The sequence below is a fragment of the Pseudophryne corroboree genome, chromosome 3 (assembly GCF_028390025.1).
Source record: "Pseudophryne corroboree isolate aPseCor3 chromosome 3, aPseCor3.hap2, whole genome shotgun sequence".
Lineage (NCBI taxonomy): Eukaryota > Metazoa > Chordata > Amphibia > Anura > Myobatrachidae > Pseudophryne > Pseudophryne corroboree.
In genome coordinates this window covers 557382526-557406888 of record NC_086446.1, presented here as the reverse complement: position 1 = coordinate 557406888, position 24363 = coordinate 557382526, and the positions used below count along the sequence as shown (strand labels likewise).

Genomic DNA, 24363 nt, shown 5'->3' with positions numbered 1-24363 from the left:
TGAAAAATCAAAAGGGGAGAGCTAGTTGACAAAGCTGCCAACTCAGAAATCCTGTGAGCAGATTAAATAACCAAAATGAAAGCTACCTTCTAAGGTAATCACCTAAATTCCACCGTCTCTAGTGGCTCAAATGGAGTCTGCTGAAAAGCAGCTAAAAGTAAATTAAGTAAAGTGGCTGAACATGCAATGCTGCCTGCATGAAAGTTCTAACATCTGGAAAGGATGCCAAACACAACTGAAAAAATATAGACAAGGCCAAAACCTGACCTCTCAGAGATGAGAGACGATGGCCTTTGGACAATCCATCCCATAAAATAAGAAAGTAAACATGGTAAATGGAACCTAGAAGCCAAAACTCTCTTGGTTTCGCACCATCAGATATAAGATCACAATACCCCATGATAAATATTGTAATTGAGGTGGATTACTTACAAGCCTTTTACAAGCCTTACAAGCTGTAAAAACCTCCTTGGACTTCAACACACTGGTCTCAAGTGCCACGTCGTTAAAACCAAATGTGGTAAATTTTGATGGAGGAACGGACCGTAAAATAGTAGATCTTCTCGCTGTGGTAGTCTCCACAACTGATCGGCTACCAGTGACAGAAGGCTTGAGTACCAAGACCTCAGTGTCCAATCCGGTGCTGTTAGAAGGACATGAGCCTTTTCTGGCTTGATCCATCTGATTACATGCGGGAACAGAGGAATGGGTAAGAGATATCCGAAGTGGAAGGACCGCTTGCCTGTGAAAGCAACTACCAGGGTCGCCTGTGGATCCCTGGGCCATTCCCCATCCCTCAGACGTTTCCGGTTTAACCTATACATGAGATTGATATTTGGTAAACCCCATTTTTCTACAATCTGGTTAAACGTGTCCTGATGGAGGGACCACTCCCACTGGTAAACTTTGTGTAGAATAATAAAGACGGCTTCCCATTTATCAACCCTTGAGATAAAAATGGCAGATATGGCCGGCACAAACCTTTCTGCCCTTGCCATGATTTGAACTGTCTCTGACAAAGAGGTATATTCAATTAAAGTTGAATCCTCTCCGATGGAGTGGACCCGACACTTCACTATTCAATTGCGGGCCGTTTCCCGTCCCATTCCGACCATTCATTTCCGTCTTCTCTTATGGACGAAAACGAATGGTCGGAAACGGCCTGTTTTCGACCGCGGCGGGGTCGAAAACACATGGATTACGCTCATCCATGTGTTTTTAGATGCTACTTTTTCATAGATATAATGCTACTTTTTACATAGCTATACAAGTGTGGCTTTTCAATTACGAGACTCTTATCTTTAGGAGACAGAAGTTACTGTACTTCTTCCAGTGCCTCCCCATTGCTTTAATAGGCAGCCTCCCCCACCATTAATCCCAACCCCTGTGAGACTTGTGATTTCACGGACTGGGTGTACTGCTTAGTAAATGACAAACACAACACAGCCCGTAGACTACTGTATGTAAATGAATGGCTCATGCTGGCTTTGGTTGGGGGAAGGGAACACAGAAGACACGTTCATCTAAAAAAAAGTAGTTCTTAAACTACAAGCATCGTTTGACTTTACAATGGAGAGTTCATACATGCGCAATCGTGGGTTTCAAAAGCGATACCTGGTGGAGGAACACCAGTACTGCACCCAATGGAGACTCAATTCATTACACTGTGACTGAATACACCACACTACGACAAGGCACAGGCAAATGTAATGCGACTAGTTTTCACACTATACGCCACACAGAGGATAGATGAGATGAGCTTAATCTGTCCCTAATCTACGCAAATTATGTCATATGAAATTTTCTATAAACATCGAATAATTGTGGTCTTGTATTTAATGTGTTCCTTTATAGTTTGTCTATATAATAATTTCATATAATTTCAGATACAGTATGTGATATTTTTGGAACTGATGGAAAGAAATTATGGAATGAGTCTTCTTTGGAAGCACTAGACTGCTCCCAACACCCTTACTCTGCCTTGCGCACCGGTTCACTGCTCTGCTCGGCAAAGCAAAGTTAGCAGGACATATCTTCCACTATTCTGGCAGGCAGGACAAATGATCTGACTAAACGGATATTGGTCAATTGAGTTGAACCTCTCTGAAACCGGTAGAATATGACAGTGACCTAAAATAATCGATTTACTTTTTTTTTTAGCAGCAGAGGTGCAATTAAGTGCTCCTGTATGAAGTTCCTACAATTCTTTGACCACTGCTACCTGGAGAATGCTGCTTTAAGTCTGTTGCACAAAATGGGATTTTCTGAGAAGCAGGCACCACGGTCAGACCAAAAAGAAGGTGCAGGCTACAATCAGCCATACAATCAAATGTGAGTGTTTTGTCAGACAAACTGTCCAGGGTAGAGAACACCCGGAAAAAATTGCCAGGAGACAAGTGTAGAATTTGTAGCACAGATTCGGTGCGTCTTCTCAAGTGTCCGTTACTTGTAAAAGTAGGATATCAATATACTTATTACAAATAAATCAAAAAATCAGCAATACAGCAGCGTTTTGGGAAACATGTTGAAAAGTAAAGTTCATAGGAGATAATGGAGTTTTCTCAACAATCTGTCAGACACATCAAAGCTAAAATGGCAAAGTTTATAATACTCCCAATTAATAGCCTTCTGGAAAGTAGACCCCTGTCTAATGTACAATCCAATTATCCATGTAAGCTTCTGCTTTTCCAAGGCACAAAAAATAAATAAAATAAAAACTACTTTGTAAAGAAAGGGTCATAACACCCGCATTGTCCTCAATGCCGCAGATTACTGTGAATACTGAATAACAAGACAAACACTGACCTACTTTACAGGAAAGATGAAAAGAGAGAGAGGGAGAGGATCATGTGACTGCGAGGAGGAAACCATGGAAACTGAATGAAATCACTGCTTAGCTTACTTTATTTTGGCCGGAATGATCAACTAGTTGGGCTTTGAGTTCCATGATTTCAGATTCCAGTAGGTGTATAACTTCTTCATAGTCCATCTCCATGCCACTAGCTTGTCTCTGTGCTACTTCTGCAAGGTGGATTCGGCTACGCAGAGCTCTTGTCTCCTCAATGGCAGCTTTGGCTTCCTGAGAAGAGCAGAAATAAGCAAATATAAGCAATAAATAAATCTGTGTGATAATAATTATTCCTGTAACAGGAGACAGAACATGCTGGATGATCATACAAAATACATGTACTACAAAGTCAAAGTTGTTACCAAGAAGTTTCATGCACTACTGTGCATTGCTTCTCTGTCATATTCTAGAAACACCCTACAAAAGCTGCAAACAGAGCATTTTTCTAGTGGCAATAGTGTTATTTGCCATTATACTACATTTTATGAGACATGGGGGCAGATGTACTAAGCCTTGGAGAGAGATAAAGTGGATGGAGATAAACTACCAACAAACCAGCTACAAACTGTCACGTTTCAAACACAGCCTGTAACATGGCAGTTAGGAGCTGATTGGCAGGAATTTTATCTCCGTCAACTTTATCTCTCTCCAAGACTTAATACATCTGCCAATAATGATTTTAACTTTGTTAACACTATTCCCATTGGAGACAACTCCATTTGTAGCTTTTGTAGGCTTTTATTTTCAGAATATTACGGAATATTTTGGCCATCATTTTTGCTCTATTTGAGCACAGACTGAGAAATCTACTAGATAATGATTGTCTAAAGAATTTATCTCAGGATATTATCTCAAATAGTTTAATACTTTTTATAGTTATTTTAGTTTATGTTTTTTTATTATATTATTAATAATAATAATAATAATAATAATAATAATAATACTACCTGTAATAGTTTTATTTTACAACTATTTATTTTGTATAAACTTAACAGTGCCCCAAAAAGGATTTTTTTCTTTCCGACTCACCCAACATAGTGAAAATGTAAGCATGTAGTTGCCGTGATGAATAGGAGTGTCATGGGAGTGTTGTAGGCAGTTATCTAAAGCAGTGGTTCTCAACCTCGGTCCTCAAGTACCCCCAACAGTTCATGTTTTCCAGGTCACCTAGCAATTCATTACTCACTGACACATTATAAAAGACCCACAGGTGGAGCAAATTATTTCACTTGCAATCCTGTGAGGAGACCTGGAAAACATGAACTGTTGGGGGTACTTGAGGACCGAGGTTGAGAACCACTGATCTAAAGCTCTGTGTGATTCGGGGAAGAGAAACCTGTTTCTTGCAGACCTCTTGCTCCCAGCATGCTGCTGGTGTAAGTGCTAATACTAATGATTACAGATACAACAGCTGGCATAAAATCAGTGGGCGGCACAGATTTTCGCTTGCACATGCATGGACTCTCGAATTGGCTGAACAGAACTTCACATTAGCATATGGTAGTAAATCTGGCTTCAGCAGCTGCAGCCACTTTGCGTATGATTCAGAATCAGCCCAAGAAAGTGTCAAACTTAATATTTTCGTATATAACCATTTAAAAAATGGGTCAGTATAACATAAATCCCACCTCCTAACACTCGGAACATGTGAATCAGGGCAGGAGTGTGTGGCCACTCCATTATATACTTAGCTCCTCTTAAGTACTGGGCTGCCCCCTCTCCAAAAAAAGACACCTGCCTCCATTACAGAAGGTGCGGTATTGGAAATACTTCTAAAGTTCTCACAAGTAGGGACAAATGTGCAGGTCACAAGATAGTGGGACTGTTCTGTGGAAATCGGGACAGTTGGAAGGTGTGTGTATAACACTAGCCTTCGCTCAAAACTGACTTCATAAAAAGGGTAAATAATTTAATTGGCTTCAAATCTCAATATTATACACAGTGCTGCCATCCCGGTAAAACAAGCCAGCACATATCAACATCTTAACATGTATGTTTACATTTGCTAAGCGCACCCCCCCCCCCCCCACATAACTATGTAAACAGCGATGTAGCCGCCGCTGGTTCGCCTATTGCGACTGGGCCTTATTTTTGGTTATCTCACTAGATATTTCCATATCCAAATATAAAAAAATCTTTACTTAAACATATGAATAATGCGCCCAGAGCTGGAATCCCAATTTGTTGGCACTCTACCTGCTTCAGCATGGAAATTGTGCCAACGCTTAGGTTTCTACATAGCCATGGAAAATATCTTTCACTTGGAACCTGAGAAGCACTCTTATTTTACAATACTTTGGTTTAGATGGATGGGCTTTAAATCTTCTTCTTCCTATAAGGCATGGATACCCTGGGACCTTCCTTAAATACCTGGTTTTGGCTGGCCATTTGTTGGAACTATTGTTGTGCTTGCCTTACTACTCAGTCTGTACAAGACAATTACTCCATGTTGTTCAAATTAGGTGTCTACGAAATGCTACTTTCCATCCCCATTGCCCTCTCCTTCCTTGTGTGCGTATGTTCTGTCTTTCTTTCTCCGAATTTATATTTTTGTTATTTTTCTTCAAGTTTTTGTAACCTCGTGAGTATATATATATGTGACCACATACAGCTTTGCTGCATTGTGTACACAATTAAGCAGGCGAATTGCAGAAAAGCGGGTCACATGAGTATACTAGCCATTAGGTTCTATGGGAGAGCCTGCGACTGCGGGGGACTGTGGTATGCCGCGATGCGTACACATTGCGGTGCTGCTACTATATGTTGCTATACACAGGAACATCATATGGGGACACATCTGTATAAGCAGAACGTCTAACATTTGTGTTTCCTATTCTTGCAATGTTATTGCAATGTATGCTGGAAAAATCTTTTTGAAAATAAAGAATTTATATAAAAGAAATTTTTTTTATCAGGGAATGTTGAAATATAAAATCCAGTGGCTTACAATGTACAAATGCTTTAAAAGTAATCAATTTCCCAAATTGAGGACGAAACAAAGACATTAAGTAACCTAAGGAATTATTTTAATGTCTGATACACCAAAAAATTATTTATTTATTTTTTAAAACAGGGATAGGGACCTATACTAAAAACTACTGTATAATATACTCTAAAATACCCTAATATATATTATAAGATGCAAGTTTTCCATTATTACTAATCACATTGATTGTACAAAAAACATTTGAAAAAAAACTTAATGTAGAAAAACACTTAACAGCCAGTAATTAATGTTATTCAAAGATAGAATAAAATGGAGCAAAGCTCCTAAGCACTTGTGAGTTGGAATATTGACTACCAAATAAGAACCAGCCTTTGTAGTACATTTATTGGGTTCCTGTGTGGTTTCTTTTATCTGCTATTACAGTTGTTTAAAACCGAGATATTGAATAGACCGGTCAAATTTAATTTGACCCTTTTTAACACGATGGATTCTTTTCACATCAGGTACTGATATTGATAATCAGACAGCAATAAACAACACACTAGAATATGTGGTTGAAGGTTATTGACGAGAGTGGGACAAAGACATAATGTTTTGTACATTTTCATTAGAGGAAAAAAGCACTAAAAACAGCTTTACAGCCCTTTGCCATACCTATTAGAACTTCCTTTCCTTTTGTACTTACAAGTAGATAAACAATAAACAAACAAACAAAACCAAGCATAATGTCTTGTGAGGACCACATGACAACTTTGGAAATTAAGTAAAACATTACCCACAGAAACATAAAATGAATGTGCTTTAATAATGACTCCTGAAAGTATATACAGTAGAAAATGGTAAATTAAATATTTCCACAAAGATACAATGCCTTCTCACAGCCTATACAGTTTGCTACTGGTAATAGGAAAAGTTCTGATACAGAAACAATTTTCTTCATATAGAATTGAAGGAGCAGTGGATGAAGGTGTTATGTTACGCTTAGAAGAAACTGAGATATTTACAGTTAAAGATAAATTATAAGAATTAAAGAATTGGACAAAGCACTTTCAACCACATAATATATCAGCAAATGGAAAACCAACACTTAAAAAAGAGATTTATGGTAGACTTACCATTGTTAAATCTCTTTCTGCGAGGTACACTGGGTTCCACAGGGAAAACATCGGGGTGTAGAGATGGATCTTGATCCAGGCACCAACAGGTTAAATCTTTAGCTATCAGGATGCATTGGGGCCTCCTCTATAACCCCGCCTCCAGGCACTGTGAGCTCAGTTTTGTTAGCCAGTCCAATGCAGGAGCAGGTAAAAGAGAAGGCAGATGTTAGTCACATAGAACCACATTCTCACGACAGGAGAAGGGACTAGCGGGTAATGCCATACAAACCCATAGAAGCTAAGTGCGTCAGGGCGGGCGCCCTGTGGAACCCATTGTACCTCGCAGAAAGAGATTTAACAATGGTAAATCTCCCATATATCTCCTTTTCTGCAGCAGGGTACACTGTGTTCCACACGGAATACATTGGGATGTCCTAAAGCAGTTCCTCAAGGCAGGGTACGCGCATTAGCGGGTATGAGAACCCGGCATCCAAAGGAAGCATCCTGGGAGGCGGAAGTATCAAAGGCATAGAACCTAATGAATGTGTTCACAGAGGACCATGTAGCCGCTTTGCACAATTGTTCTGCGGACGCGCCACAGCCCAAGAGGGTCCAACAGACCAAATAGAATGGGCTTTATTAGCAGCAGGAGCTTGTGCAATCACCATTCTAATCCATCTGGTCAAGGTTTGCTTAGTCGCAGGCCAGGGACGTTTGGGAAAACCAAAAAGTACAAAAAGGGAATCTGACCTCCGGATACAGGAAGTCCTCTCCACGTATATATGGAGAGCTCGAACCACATCCAAAGACCGCTCTTTGGAGGACAACCCGGAAGAGATGAAGGCCAGAACCCCAATCTCTTGGTTAAGGTGAAAAGATGACTCCACCTTATGTAAAAACCAGGGAGAGTTCTAAGAACTGCCCAGTCACGGTGAAATATCAGGAAGGGTGGACGACAGGACAAAGCACCTAGGTCTGACACCCTCCTAGCAGAGGAAATAGCCAGTGGGAACAAAACCTTGACCGGGAGCCATTTAAGGTCCACTGACACAAGAGGTTCAATTGGAGACTCTTGCAGGGCAGTCAGGACAACAGACAGATCCCATGGAGTCACAGGAGGGACACAGGGAGGCTGAATCTGTAAATCACCCTGAGTGAAAGTATGAACGTCAGGAAAATACACATTTTTTTCTCTGAAACAACACCAACAAGGCAGATATATGAACCTTGAGGGAGGCCAGACGAAGGCCTAAGTCCAGGCCTTGTTGCAGAAAAGCTAGAAGTCTGGAAGTTCTGAATATTTATGCATCGTAATTCTTAACAGCACACCAGTTGCAGTAAGAAATCCAGACCCTGTAAAATATTCGTGCAGATGCCGGTATTTGGGCCTTCAGCCTAGTTCGTATAACCGCCTCTGAGAATCCTTTGGCCCTCAGGAGTGAAGCTTCAAGAGGCACGCCGTTAAAGCCAACCTGGCCAGGTCCGGGTAGACACAAGGGCCCTGAACGAGGAAGTCTGGGTGTTGAGGAAGTAGAAGAGGACGCTCTACCGACAGACCCTGCAGGTCTGAGAACCAATGCCGTCTGGGCAACTCTGGAGCGACTAGAAGTAGTATTCCTCCTCCTTGTTTGAACTTCCGTAGTACCCTGGGCAGGAGTGACACTGGAGGGAACACGTAGGGCAGCCGAAAGTTCCATGGAATTGCCAGTACGTCCACGAACACTGCTTGAGGATCCCTGGTTCTTGATCTGAAGACCGGAACTTTGTGATTGTGTCGAGACGCCATCAGGTCTACATCTGGTAGACCCCACTTGTCCACTAGGAGTGGAAAGACTTCCTGATGAAGACTCCACTCTCCGGCGTGCACGTCTTGACGACTGAGGAAATCTGCTTCCCAGTTGAGGATTCCCTGAATGAACACTGACGATATTGCTGGCAGGTGGCGTTCCGCCCTACAAAGGAATTTTGACACTTCCATCATTGCTATGCGGCTTCAAGTGCCGCCTTGATGGTTTATGTTCGCCACTGTGGTGGCGTTGTCTGACCATACTTGAACAGGCCTGTTCTGTATCAGAGGCAGGGCGAGAGACAAAGCATTGAACATTGCCCGCAATTCCAGAATGTTTATCGGGAGGAGTGATTCCTCCTTGGTTCACCGACCCTGGAAAGAGTGTTGCTCCAACACCGCGCCCCAACCCCTCAGACTGGCGTCCGTAGTCAGTAGGACCCAGCTGGGTATCCAGAAAGGCCCCTGCTCAACTGCTGCTCCTGTAGCCACCAGGTCAGCGACAGACGAACCTCCGGAGTCAAGGAGATCATGTGAGACCTGAGGCAGGCCATCCCACTTGGAAAGGATTAACCTCTGTAGAAGGCGGGAATGAAATTGAGTGTACTCTACCATGTCGAAAGCTGACACCATGAGGCCTAGTATTTGCATCGCCAAGTGCATCGACACTCTTGGGCGAGAGAGGAAGTATCTGATCCTGTCCTGAAGTTTCAGGACCTTCTCTGGAGACAGAAACAGCCATTGACTGTGTGTCCAGCAGTGCCCTCAGGTGCACCATGCTCCGAGCAGGGACCAGCGAGGACTTCTTCCAGTTGATGAGCCACCCTTGGGCTTGTAGGAAGTTTATCGTCAGTTGTGAGGAGGACATTGTGGGAGTTTGCCAGAATCAGCAAGATGTCCAGATACGGCAGGATCCTTACTCCCTGGCGACGGAGATGATCCGTCATCACGGCCATAACCTTGGCAGAGCCTGGAAAGGATAGCGAAGGTTGCCAATAGCAAAAACGCAGATATTGCTGATGCGATATGGCAATAGGTTATATGCAGGTAAGCATCTTGTATATCCAGGGATACCATATAATCTCAGGGTTCCATGGCCAGTACAATTGGGCGCAGTGTTTCCATACGGAACTCTGATAACCTCAAATCACTGAACAAGTTTTTGAGAGTGAGTATAGGTCAGAAAGACCCATTGGGTTTCGGTACTAGAAAAGGGGTCGATTAGTATCCTCTGCCTCTCTGGGATAGAGGTACCGGCACAACCACTCCTGTGTCCAGGAGGGAACTCACAACCACTTGTAGAGCTTGCACCTTTAACGGATCTGAAGTGATAAAAGTTGTGCAGAACTGGCGAGTGGAACGCCTCTTGAAAGATACTGCGTACCTGTGAGAGACAACTTCTCGCACCCATGCGTCTGACATGGTCTTTAACCAGACCTGGATGAATCGCAGAAGTCGGCTTCCCATCCTGGGATCCCCTAGGAGGAGGCCTGTCCTGTCCAGAAGCAGGCTTGTCGAGTTTAGAAGCAGGCTGATGGGCTGCCCAGGATTGTTTAGCCTTGGGCTTTGTAGTTTTGGAAGTACGAGATTGCCTCGGGGATGCCTGACCTTTTGCTTTCCGTTGAGGCCGAAAGGAGCAAAAAGTGGTACATTTTTGACTTCTGTGCAGAAGGAGTAGTGTTAGGGAGAAAGGCAGTCTTTGCAGCTGCCAAGTCAGCCATAATTTTGAGATCTTCTCCAAACAGGATGTCTCCCTTAAAAGGGAGTACCTCCAAGGTCTTTTTGGAGTCCAGGTCCACCCTCCATGACCTCAACCACAAAATACGGCGAGCCAGGATGGACGTAGTAGATGTCTTGGCCACGAACACACCTGTCTCAAATGACGCCTCCTGAATGTAATAGGCGGTGGTGGTGGTAATGTGAGACAGGTACTGTCTGGCAATGTCAGATATATCCTGAGGCAGCTCTTCCTCTAATGCCTGAACCCATGCTTCAATTCCTTTTGTAGCCCAAGAGGCTGCTATAGTGGGTCTATGTACAGCACCTGTAAGGGAACAAATAGACTTCAGGAATCCCTCCACACGCTTATCTGTCAGTTCCTTCAGTGAGGTGACAGTGGTGACAGGCAGAGTAGACGACACCACTAGACGGGTGACATAAGAATCCACTGGCGGTGATTTTTCCCACTTGTTACACAACTCTGTAGGGAGAGGACAGCGAGCTACCATCTTTTTAGATAGGGAGAATAGCTTTCCTGACGAAGACCAGGGTTCTTGACGTATGTCTACTAAATGGTCAGAATGCGTAATACATTTTAATTACCTTCTGACGTTTAAACTTATCAGGTATTTTAGACACCATAGTGGAATCCTCATCATCATCAGTGACTTGTAGAATCTGCTTAATAGCAACCACTAAGTCAGGGACATCAACCTGAGTAGTAGATTTGTCGTCAGAAGCAGCTGTGTCAGTGTCTGATGGGACAGTATACTCCCCATCCACATCAGAAGAATCTTCTGAGAGATTAGTGGATTGTGAGGAGGAAGTAGCCCGCTTAGATGACCCCGTGACGCGAGAGTGACTTGGGGCAGTTTTATGTCTAACCAAAGATTGAATCAATTGCTGCAACTGGGTAGACAAGTTATCCACCCAAGGCGGATTTACCACAGGGACAATATGTGGCTGTAACTGCACAGGAGGTCCCATAAGGGGCGTAAGGTGTGTCTCAAGCATATTTAACATAGATGAGAACGCCACCCCAGGTGGCTCCTGATTGGATGAGGTCTGACAGGGAGATGTATGGCAAGTAGTACACAGACCCTCATACAAAACTTCCCTCTCAGGCAAATCTTTGGCGCATGCGCTGCATGATGCAGGAGCATTCTCGGATTTCCAGCCCTTTGTGTTAGACATTATTAGTGAATGCAACCCCAGAGCATATTAGTACGATACAGCCAGACAGAGTGCAATACCTGCGAATAAATACCCTAGTATGTGACAGCATACACAGTACACAAAACCAGCAACTAAATCAGGTACAATGTGACTGCGCACACAGTACACAACACCAGCGAATGAATCCGGTATTATGTGACTGAGTACACAGTATAGTACACTTTAATCGGTAAATACTGTGACGCACTATATATGGACCCTGACGCACCTAGTCCCTTAGGGTACAGAATACTGTGAGAGATATAGCTGGGATACACTGAATGTGAAATCCACACAACAGATACAGGCACACACAGTCACAGTGACAATGCAGATAATTATTTCAGTAACACAATAAAACTGCACTGGACTATCATATGTATAACAATGCACGGTCTGAGACTGGATGTATATATCAGAATACTCGTAAAACATATTCTGGCACAGGTACACTTGTTCTTAACTAATGCTGTCTTAATATTGACATGTAGAATACTTAAGTGCTTGTAAAACCATGGCGCTGATGTACAGGTGGGTTTACAGAGCAAACCTTGTCCTGCAGTCTCGGAGACCTGTCAAATCTATTTTAGAAAATGGCGTCCAGCGTCTCAGTAAGGGAGTGAGGGAGAGTGTGAGGCAGCTCCAGGGTGGGAACACCAGCAGTGCATGGCGCCCGGAGCTGGGGGAGGGGCTACAGGTCGAGCGCCTTCTCCCCTATGCTGGTCCTCACCACCTGGTACTATGGAGTCTTAATAAAGAGGACATTTATATATTCGACCTGTACTCCTATGCCCTGGTGGATATAGTGGGGTCCCTGCTCTGTTATAGTGTCCACGCCAGCGTCGCAGTCCGTCTCTTTAGACTGCGTCCAGAACGAGATTTAATGGCGGGTCCCGCCTGGTGGACCCTCTTACCTCCTCCCTTCAGTAGCAGCCACGCGAACCAGGAGAGCGTCTGCAACCGTGTGCCTAGAGCCGAAGCATATCCGCCGCAAGTACCCAGGAACAGAGCCAGCGGGAGTATGTGACACCGCTAGAAAGGTGACGGAGCCGCAGCACAGAATGCACCCTGACATGTAAGTGCTGCAGCCCTTGAAGTTTTCTAAAAGCTTTTTCAGGGCTGCCCAGTGCAGCCTTCCCTGTTAAATGACCTGCTTCTGCAGACACCAACTCGGAACTGAGCTCACAGTGCCTGGAGGCGGGGTTATAGAAGAGGCCCCAATGCATCCTGGGACAGCTATAGCTTTAACCTGTTGGTGCTTGGATCAAGATTCATCTCTACACCCTGATGTATTCCCTGTGGAACACAGTGTACCCCGCTGCAGAAATAACATTGTCACAACTTCACGGATGATATTGTGAATGCTGACCTGTAAAATAAGATTGGCAGTTACCCAGAACAGAGGCACGGAGTCCAGCGTGTGGGGGGTTTTACCGGGGAGGCATGCACAGGGATTTGGGCTTCGTTGCCCCGTCATGAAGGTCGAGGACCACTGTCTGGGATCCTAAGTACAGGGGCTAGTGTGCACTGGTGCAAGAACTGATTGACTTTCATGCACATGTAGTAACGTGGTCGTCAGACTGGGACAGGACCAGAAGGGAAACCATGGGTATAGGAAAATAAGAATTTACTTACCGATAATTCTATTTCTCGGAGTCCGTAGTGGATGCTGGGGTTCCTGAAAGGACCATGGGGAATAGCGGCTCCGCAGGAGACAGGGCACAAAAAAGTAAAGCTTTACTAGGTCAGGTGGTGTGCACTGGCTCCTCCCCCTATGACCCTCCTCCAGACTCCAGTTAGGTACTGTGCCCGGACGAGCATACACAATAAGGGAGGCATTTTGAATCCCGGGTAAGACTCATACCAGCCACACCAATCACACCGTACAACTTGTGATCTAAACCCAGTTAACAGTATGACAACAGAAAGGGCCTCTTAAAGATGGCTCCTTAACAATAACCCGAATTAGTTAACAATAACTATGTACAAGTATTGCAGATAATCCGCACTTGGGATGGGCGCCCAGCATCCACTACGGACTCCGAGAAATAGAATTATCGGTAAGTAAATTCTTATTTTCTCTATCGTCCTAAGTGGATGCTGGGGTTCCTGAAAGGACCATGGGGATTATACCAAAGCTCCCAAACGGGCGGGAGAGTGCGGATGACTCTGCAGCACCGAATGAGAGAACTCCAGGTCCTCCTTTGCCAGGGTATCAAATTTGTAAAATTTTACAAACGTGTTCTCCCCCGACCACGTAGCTGCTCGGCAGAGTTGTAATGCCGAGACCCCTCGGGCAGCCGCCCAAGATGAGCCCACCTTCCTTGTGGAGTGGGCTTTTACAGTTTTAGGCTGTGGCAGGCCTGCCACAGAATGTGCAAGTTGAATTGTGTTACAAATCCAACGAGCAATCGACTGCTTAGAAGCAGGTGCGCCCAACTTGTTGGGTGCATACAATATAAACAGCGAGTCAGATTTTCTGACTCCAGCCGTCCTTGCAATGTATATTTTTAAGGCTCTGACAACGTCCAACAACTTGGAGTCCTCCAAGTCGCTAGTGGCCGCAGGCACCACAATAGGTTGGTTCAGATGAAATGCTGATACCACTTTAGGGAGAAAATGCGGACGAGTCCGCAGTTCTGCCCTATCCGAATGGAAGATTAGATAAGGACTTTTATAAGATAAAGCCGCCAATTCAGATACTCTCCTGGCAGAGGCCAGGGCTAGTAACATAGTCACTTTCAATGTGAGATATTTCAAATCCACCTTTTTCAATGGTTCAAACCAATGGGATTTGAGGAAATCTAAAACTACATTTAGATCCCACGGTGCCACCGGAGGCACCACAGGAGGCTGTATATGCAGTACTCCCTTGACAAAGGTCTGGACCTCAGGGACAGAGGCCAATTCTTTTTGGAAGAATATTGACAGGGCCGAAATTTGAACCTTAATGGATCCCAATTTGAGACCCATAGATAATCCTGATTGCAGGAAATGTAGGAAACGACCCAGTTGGAATTCCTCCGTCGGAACCCTCCGATCCTCGCACCACGCTACATATTTTCGCCAAATGCGGTGATAATGTTTCACGGTGACTTCCTTCCGTGCCTTAATCAAGGTAGGAATGACTTCTTCTGGAATGCCTTTCCCTTTTAGGATCTGGCGTTCAACCGCCATGCCGTCAAACGCAGCCGCGGTAAGTCTTGAAAAAGACAGGGACCCTGCTGTAGCAGGTCCCTTCTCAGAGGTAGAGGCCACGGTTCGTCCGTGAGCATCTCTTGAAGTTCCGGATACCAAGTCCTTCTCGGCCAATCCGGAACCACTAGTATTGTTCTTACTCTTCTTTGCCGTATGATCTTCAATACCTTTGGTATGAGCGGCAGAGGAGGAAACACATACACTGACTGGTACACCCAAGGAGTTACCAGTGCGTCCACAGCTATTGCCTGTGGATCTCTTGACCTGGCGCAATATTTGTCCAGTTTCTTGTTGAGGCGAGACGCCATCATGTCTACAATTGGTCTTTCCCAACGGTCTATTAACATGTTGAAGACTTCTGGATGTAGACCCCACTCTCCCGGATGAAGATCGTGTCTGCTGAGGAAGTCTGCTTCCCAGTTGTCCACGCCCGGGATGAACACTGCTGACAGTGCTATCACGTGATTCTCCGCCCAGCGAAGAATCTTGGCAGCTTCTGCCATTGCACTCCTGCTTCTTGTGCCGCCCTGCCTGTTTACATGGGCGACCGCCGTGATGTTGTCCGACTGAATCAACACCGGCTTTCCTTGCAGGAGAAGTTCCGCCTGGCTTAGAGCATTGTAGATTGCTCTTAGTTCCAGAATGTTTATGTGAAGAGACTTTTCCAGACTCGTCCATACTCCCTGGAAGTTTCTTCCTTGTGTGACTGCTCCCCAGCCTCTCAGGCTGGCGTCCGTGGTCACCAGGATCCAATCCTGAATGCCGAATCTGCGGCCTTCTAATAGGTGAGCCTTCTGCAACCACCACAGAAGTGACACCCTTGTCTTTGGTGACAGGGTTATTCGCAGGTGCATCTGCAGATGCGACCCTGACCATTTGTCCAACAGATCCCTTTGGAATATTCTTGCATGGAATCTGCCGAATGGAATTGCTTCGTAAGAAGCCACCATTTTTCCCAGGACTCTTGTGCATTGATGTACTGACACTTTTCCTGGTTTTAGGAGGTTCCTGACCAGATCGGATAACTCCTTGGCTTTTTCCTCTGGAAGGAAAACCTTTTTCTGAACCGTGTCCAGAATCATTCCTAGGAACAGCAGACGAGTTGTCGGGATTAAATGGGATTTTGGAATATTCAGAATCCACCCGTGTTGTCTTAGCACCTCTTGAGATAGTGCTAAAGCTGTCTCCAGCTGTTCTCTGGACCTTGCCCTTATTAGGAGATCGTCCAAGTATGGGATAACTAATACGCCTTTTCTTCGAAGAAGAATCATCATCTCGGCCATTACCTTGGTAAAGACCCGAGGCGCCGTGGACAATCCGAACGGCAGCGTCTGAAACTGATAGTGACAGTTTTGAACAATGAACCTGAGGTACCCCTGGTGTGCGGGGTAAATCGGAACGTGTAGATACGCATCCTTGATGTCCAAGGATACCATAAAGTCCCCTTCTTCCAGGTTCGCTATCACTGCTCTGAGTGACTCCATCTTGAACTTGAACTTTTTTATGTAGAGGTTCAAGGACTTCAGATTTAAAATAGGCCTTACCGAGCCATCCGGCTTCGGTACCACAAATAGAGTGGAATAATACCCCTTTCCTTGTTGTAATAGGGGTACTTTGACTATCACCTGCTGAGCGTACAGCTTGTGAATGGCTTCCAACACCCTCTCCCTTTCGGAAGAGACGGTTGGTAAGGCAGACTTCAGGAAACGATGAGGAGGATCCGTCTCTAATTCCAACCTGTACCCCTGAGATATTATCTGCAGGATCCAGGGGTCTACCTGCGAGTGAGCCCACTGCGCGCTGTAATTTTTGAGACGGCCCCCCACTGTCCCCGAGTCCGCTTGAGAGGCCCCAGCGTCATGCTGAGGTTTTTGCAGGAGCCGGGGAGGGCTTCTGTTCCTGGGAAGGAGCTGCCTGTTGGTGTCTCTTCCCTCTTCCTCTGCCTCGTGGCAGGTACGACAAGCCCTTTGCTCTCTTATTTTTGTAGGAGCGAAAAGGCTGCGGTTGAAAGGTCGGTGCCTTTCTCTGTTGGGGAGTGACTTGAGGTAAAAAAGTGGATTTCCCGGCAGTAGCCGTGGCCACCAAGTCTGATAGACCAACTCCAAATAACTCCTCCCCTTTATACGGCAAAACCTCCATGTGACGTTTTGAATCCGCATCGCCTGTCCACTGTCGTGTCCATAAGGCTCTTCTGGCTGAAATGGACATAGCACTCACCCGAGATGCCAGTGTGCAAATATCCCTCTGTGCATCACGCATATAGATAAATGCATCCTTTATTTGTTCTAACGACAGTAAAACATTGTCCCTATCTAGGGTATCAATATTTTCAATCAGGGATTCTGACCAAACTACTCCAGCACTGCACATCCAGGCAGTTGCTATAGCTGGTCGTAGTATAACACCTGCATGTGTGTATATATTCTTTTGAATAACTTCCATCTTTCTATCTGATGGATCCTTAAGTGCGGCCGTCTCAGGAGAGGGTAACGCCACTTGTTTGGATAAGCGTGTGAGCGCCTTGTCCACCTTAGGGGGTGTTTCCCAGCGCGCCCTAACCTCTGGCGGGAAAGGGTATAATGCCAATAACTTTTTTGAAATTATCAACTTTTTATCAGGAGCAACCCACGCTTCATCACACACGTCATTTAATTCTTCTGATTCAGGAAAAACTGTTTGTAGTTTTTTCACACCATACATAATACCCTGTTTTACGGTATCTGTAGTATCAGCTAAATGTAACGTCTCCTTCATTGCCAAAATCATATAACGTGTGGCCCTACTGGAAAATACGTTTGAATTTCTACCGTCGTCACTGGAATCAGTGCCCGTGTCTGGGTCTGTGTCGACCGACTGAGGCAAAGGGCGTTTTACAGCCCCTGACGGTGTTTGAGGCGCCTGGACAGGCATTAATTGATTGTCCGGCCGCCTCATGTCCTCAACTGACTGTTTAAGGGAAGATAAACCATCACGTAATTCCACAAATAAAGGCATCCATTCTGGTGTCGACCCCCTGGGGGGTGACATCTGCATATTTGGCAATTGCTCCGCCTCCACACCAATATCGTCCTCATACATGTCGACACCACGTACCGACACACACCGCAAACTCACAGGGAATGCTCTAATGAAGACAGGACCCACTAGCCCTTTTGGGGAGACAGAGGGAGAGTCTGCCAGCACACACCACAAAGCGCTATATATACAAGGGATATCCTTATATTAAGTGCTCCCTTATAGCTGCTTTAATATATATATATATAGCCATTAATGTGCCCCCCCTCTCTGTTTTACCCTGTTTCTGTAGTGCAGTGCAGGGGAGAGACCTGGGAGCCGTTCTGACCAGCGGAGCTGTGACAGAAAATGGCGCCGTGTGCTGAGGAGATAGGCCCCGCCCCTTTTTCGGCGGGTTCTTCTCCCGCTATTTTTCCAGTCAGGCAGGGGTTAAATATCTCCATATAGCCCCTATGGGCTATATGTGAGGTATTTTTAGCCTTGTATAAGGTTTATATTTGCCTCTCAGAGCGCCCCCCCCCAGCGCTCTGCACCCTCAGTGACTGCCCAGTGAAGTGTGCTGAGAGGAAAATGGCGCACAGCTGCAGTGCTGTGCGCTACCTTATGAAGACTGAGGAGTCTTCAGCCGCCGGTTCCGGACCTCTTCACGCTTCAGCATCTGCAAGGGGGTCGGCGGCGCGGCTCCGGGACCGGACTCCACGGCTGGGCCTGTGTTCGATCCCTCTGGAGCTAATGGTGTCCAGTAGCCAAGCAGCAAATCCACTCTGCATGCAGGTGAGTTTACTACTTTCCCCCTAAGTCCCACGTTGCAGTGATCCTGTTGCCAGCAGGACTCACTGTAAAGAAAAAAACCTAAACTAAACTTTCTCTAAGCAGCTCTTTAGGAGAGCCACCTAGATTGCACCCTTCTCGTTCGGGCACAAAATCTAACTGGAGTCTGGAGGAGGGTCATAGGGGGAGGAGCCAGTGCACACCACCTGACCTAGTAAAGCTTTACTTTTTTGTGCCCTGTCTCCTGCGGAGCCGCTATTCCCCATGGTCCTTTCAGGAACCCCAGCATCCACTTAGGACGATAGAGAAACAGACAGGAGCATACAAGGAAAGGAGCACAGGAGAACAAGGGATCAGGACATGTAATCTGCTTCAGAAAATGCACTGGTAAGCACAAAGGTTTGGATGCTGGAGTACAGTATGTGAGCCTATACTCTGGGACTTCCTTTTATAAGGTGCAAGTTTGACTTTGGTGCCAAATGTGACGTCATGTTTAGGTGTGCTAGGCCCTTTAAATTTCAAACAGCGACATGTGTCCCTGTGGTAGCTATGGCCAGCTGTTACTGCCGGGAAAAGAAGAAGTCACAGCCAGGAGGGAACCAGACACAAAGAGGGAGCAGCCAGCCAGAGTTACTACGGCAGACACAACAGAGATGCCACAGAATGGGGAGACCAGCAACACCGCATCTGGAGGGCTGTGAAAACACTGTAACTATGATCCCGTAGGTCCATTTAAAAAAAAAAACAAGACAGAAAATTGTTACATAACATCTTCATCTACTCGATTTTTCAATTATCACACTGGTCATTCAAGGTGGGGTGGTTACCATCAAAGCTGGTACTGTCTTACTGGCTTTGCATGCATAAAGCATGGAAAAGGTCTATGACAATAAGGTTCATTTTCAATAAATGCATGGGTTTGTGGCGATGGCTGGGAGGATTTGGGCAGATCAAGCACAGTCCTCATGGAGTACAGATTTGGAATGTGATTTTGTTCTTTGTAATGGGATTGTTTAAAATGTGATATTGTGGCAGAGAAAGGACTTGCCTTTTCTATAATCTATATGTTGATGGAGACTGGGTTCTGTCTCATATATTTAATGGCAATAATTATTCAAACACAAAAATTAGCCACCTGTAATAAAGAAAGTCCCATTGTCTCTTTACTCTTGTGGTTCATTTAAGATATACTGTAAATAACAGAAGCCGATCAGTAAATTAGGGGAAAACAGGAATTTTTAAATTAATAGGTTAGTCCTGAAATGCCTGGACTTTACAGTGACATTTCTACCTTTCCTCCAAGCTCATTCACAAGTGTACCTGTAAACCAGGGCTGGGTATGCGTGACCGGCAGTCAGGTGGAAGCCGGTTACCATACCGATGCCGGGATCCCAGCATCAAGATGGGCAGCGGGGGGGGGTTAGAGCGCAAGAAGCGCCCTTGCGGGCTGGCTGCGCTCGCCATGCTGCGGGCACGGTGGACACCTACGAGTGGGGATAGTCCTTGATAGTTGGCATGCAGACGGTCGGGATTCTAAGGAGGCGGTATGCAGGGGAAGGTATTGTGTCCGGCGGTCTCCTGTATTTGGACACCCTTGTTAATTATTGAATTCAGGTGTTTCAATAAGATCCGTTGGTACAGGTGTATAAAATCAAGCACCTAGCCATGCAGTCTCCATTTGCAAACATTTATGATACAAAATGGGTTGTTCTAAAGAGCTTAGTAACTTCAAGTGTGGTACTATGATAGGATGCCACTTATGCAGTATGATGGTTCGTGAAATTTCATCCCTGCTGGATATTCCACAGTAAATTGTAAGTGATTATTAGAAAGTGGAAGTGTTTAGCAACAACAGCAACTCAACCACGAAGTGGAAGACCGTGTAAAATCACACAGCGGAGTCAACAACTGCTAAGGCATAGGGGCAGATGTATTAAGCCTGGAGAAGTGATAAAGCAGTGATTATGTAAATGGACAGTTGGGAGCTGATTGGCTGGTGCGTTATCACCTTCCACTTATCACTGCTTTATCACTTCTCCAGGCTTAATACATCTGCCCCATGGTGTGTGAAAAGTCTCCAAATCATTGCTGATCCCATAGCTGAAGAGTTCCGATGTTCCACTGGCATTAATGTAAGCACAAAAACTTTGTGACGGGAGCTTAATGGAATGGGTTTCCATGGCTAAGTAGCTGCATGCAAGCCTCACATCACCAAGTCCAATGCCAAACGTCGGATGGAGTGGTGTAAAGCACACTGACACTGGACTGTGGAGCACTGGAAACCTGTTCTGTGAAGTGAATTATCACGCTCTCTGTTTGGCAGATATCGGGAGAATGTTAGCTGCCTGACTGCATTATGCCAACTGTGAAGTTTGTTGGAGGAGGGATAATGGTATGGGGCTGTTTTTCAGAATTTGGGCTAGGCCCTTTATCTCCAGAGAAGGGCAATATTAATGCTTCAGAATACCAAGACATTTTGAACAATGCTATGCGTTCCACTTTGAGTCAACAGTTGGAAAAGGCCCTGTCTATTCCAACATGAACAGAGTCTATTTACTAAGACTTGGATGGAGATAAAGTGGACGGAGATAAAGTACTAGCCAATCGGCTTCTAACTGCCATGTCACAGGCTGTGTTTGACAAATTAAAGGAGGTGATTGGCTAGTACTTTATATCCGTCCACGTTACCTCCATCCAAGGCTTAGTAAATAAACCCCATAGTTTGATGAGTTTGATGTTAAAGAACTTGACTGGCCCGCACAGAGCCGTGACCTCAACCCCATCAAGCACCTTTGGGATGAACTGGAACGTAGATTGCAAGCCAGACCTACTCGTCCAAAATCAGTGCCTGACCTCATAAATGCTCTACAGAATGAATGGGCACAAATTCCCACAGAAACGCATTTAAAAATCTTGTAGAAAGCCTTAGAAGAGCAGATGTTATAGCTGCAAAAGGGGGACAAACTCCATCCTAGGTATTTGAATACATTGTCATTACAGTCCCTGTTGGTGTAAAGGTCAGGTGTCCGAATACTTTTGTCCATATAGTGTATCTTTCCCTTGAGAATGTGGAAGGTCATACTTCCCAGTTTTTTTTTACTTATTATTCAGGTCATCCTCCATAAGGGGGGGCCAGCCTCCTCACAATGAGGTATATCATGTTCCACTGGGATGTACCTAGCACAAGTCTCACAATTCTGTTCCTTACCTCCCTCTACTAAAGGTCATCTAGTTAGGATAAAACTGCTGATGGCCGTGGCAGTGGGACTGACCCTACAGTTGGGTCAGTTAAGAGGAATGTATGGTTTACAATTTTACCTCTTTTCCTGTGCATCAGTTTTCTCTCAAATGTATGCAGATATACTCAAGTTATAAGGTAGAGATAATGACAGACAAACTTGTGTGTTGGCATTTACAGTAGTTATCACGAGTGTGGCAGAATCTAGAGCTAATTTAATCTATTTGAACATTGGTGACTGCTGTATATTATGGGGTTAATTCTGAGCTGTGAGAAAAGCATATAAAGCAAGTAACTTTGTATCTGGAATAAACCATGTTGCCATGCAAGGGGAGCAAATAGATTTATTGTTTTGTAGGTGGGGTAAATGCTGGCTGCTATTGCATATAGCACACAAATGGGGGGAAGCTTTAGTTTTACATTACAAATCGATCACCTGAGGAAGTGTACCTGGCTAGATGAAACGCATCAGAGCAAAGCTACATTTTCTGGACAAGCTCACAACTGGATACGCTAAAACTGGATCTTTTGATGCAAGAGCTTTCTGGACAAAATTAATTCTCCTCTTTTCAATTAAAAGGATCTGAGATAAGCTTATATATTATCCATGTACATATTATTTTATTGTGTTTTATTAATAAATTATTATTATGGTATTACACTATTGAACTTTATATCCAATTCTTTGGAGGTAAATGTGATATGCTATTGGCATCTGGAAATGTTGTCCAAAGCGGTTAATAGATTTATAAAAGCCTAATTAAGAAATGATTACTTCCAAATAATAAGAAACCTAAGAAGAATCTTCTACACTTATTTGATGAACATGCTAATTATTCAAAATAGCACATACACAAACCTTTTTCTAATAAACAAGAATACTGTATATACTATTTATAATGTACAAGGTGTGGCGCTTATTGCTTTTTCAAACTTACCCTATGCCGGTTTGTCTTCTGTGGCGCTGAGTCTGTCCTATCTCACTCGCAATGGGGGCCCATTGGAGAGGCGGCGCAAGCCCTGTTTTCCACTGCGGTCGCATCGAGGATTCGGTACTGACCTATACAATATTGATGGGGGGCGGGGGGGGGGGGGGGGTGTAATATGGCGTGAGAATAAGGCAGCAAGAGATTTTGTGGGAGTTTTCCTGTTTTTTTTAAAGTGGCAATCATTTACATAGCAAAACCAGTTTGACTTTGCCATGTAAATGATTGCCACTTTAAAAAAACAGGAAAACTCTCACAAAATCTCTCACTTTCTGATTCTCACACCATACTACATTCCCCTCTATGTGTGCAATAGGTTTGAACATAAAGTTCTAACTAAAACATTAAAATAAAACTGAAAGCATGTAAAATAATCTTCCAGAGAATCAGTGAATGCCCTTAATGTCCTGCACAAATAAAACCTAAATATTTACCTGTTTTACATTTGTTAGCTCTACAGACAACTGGCTTTTCTGTTTTTCCGATTCCAAGAATTGTTCCTAGAAAAAAAAAAAAGGGAAAATGTTTTATATACTGTAAAATAAATTAACATAAAATGCATTTGAATTGTTTTTAAAGTCTGACAAAATGGACTTGGGCATAATAATTTATGGCCAAAATGTTTATCTTTTAATACAACAAACATGGTTTTAAACCACATACGCTTGCATGTGTGTCTGCTTGCGAACTGCCCCTTGTATAAAGGAACATGGCTTAGTAAATGAGGGGAAAGGACCAAAAGACCACCTAGATAAGGCCACTTACAAATTACATTTGGAACGCACATTCGCTTAAATCCCTTTTGATGAACTTCCACAATTTTTTAACTTCTTTAGTGAGCTACCGACACAAATAAGGAGATTTATGGTAAGAACTTTCCGTTGTTAAATCTCTTTCTGCGAGGTACACTGGATTCCACAGGGAATTACATCGCGTGTAGAGTTGGATCTTGATCCGAGGCACCAACAGGGTAAAAGCTTTGACTGTTCCCAGGATGCATAGCGCCACCTCCTCTATATCCCCACCTCCAGGCACTGGAGCTCAGTTTTGTTAATCAGTCCAATGCAGTAGCAGGTAAAAGAGACGACAACAGTTAGTAGCCACAGCGAACCACATTCTCACGACAGGAGAAGGTACCAGCGGCTAATGCCATACAAACCCAAAGAAGCTAAGTGCGTCAGGCTGGGCGCCCAGTGGAATCCTGTGTACCTCGCAGAAAGAGATTAACAACGGTAAGTTCTTACCATAAATCTCCTTTTCTGCAGCAGGGTACACTGTGATTCCACAGGGAATTACATCGGGGATGTCCTAAAGAAGTTCCTCATGGGAGGGGACGCACTGTAGCGGGCACAAGAACCCGGCGTCCAAAGAAAGCATCCTGGGAGGCGGATGTATCGAAGGCATAGAACCTTATGAACGTGTTCACTGAGGACCACATAGCCATGTGCACAATTGTTCAAGGGTCGCACCATGGCGGGCCGCCCAAAAAGGTCCAACAGACCGAGTAAAATGAGCTTTGATGGTAGCAGGAGCTGGAAGACCA

General features: G+C 44.6%; 1 protein-coding gene across 4 annotated transcripts in view; it reads right to left on the bottom strand.

Annotated features, from left to right (window-relative positions):
* The window catches only part of STXBP4 (syntaxin binding protein 4), a 506433-nt gene that overhangs the window by 266075 nt on the left and 215995 nt on the right, over positions 1-24363 (bottom strand). For all 4 annotated transcript variants that reach the window (XM_063961265.1, XM_063961264.1, XM_063961266.1 and 1 more), the window contains exons 11-12: positions 23255-23320; positions 2903-3079 (exon numbers count right to left, since the gene is read on the bottom strand). In XM_063961265.1, the coding sequence (XP_063817335.1) occupies positions 2903-3079; positions 23255-23320 (243 nt within the window). The remainder of the gene's footprint in view (positions 1-2902; positions 3080-23254; positions 23321-24363) is intronic.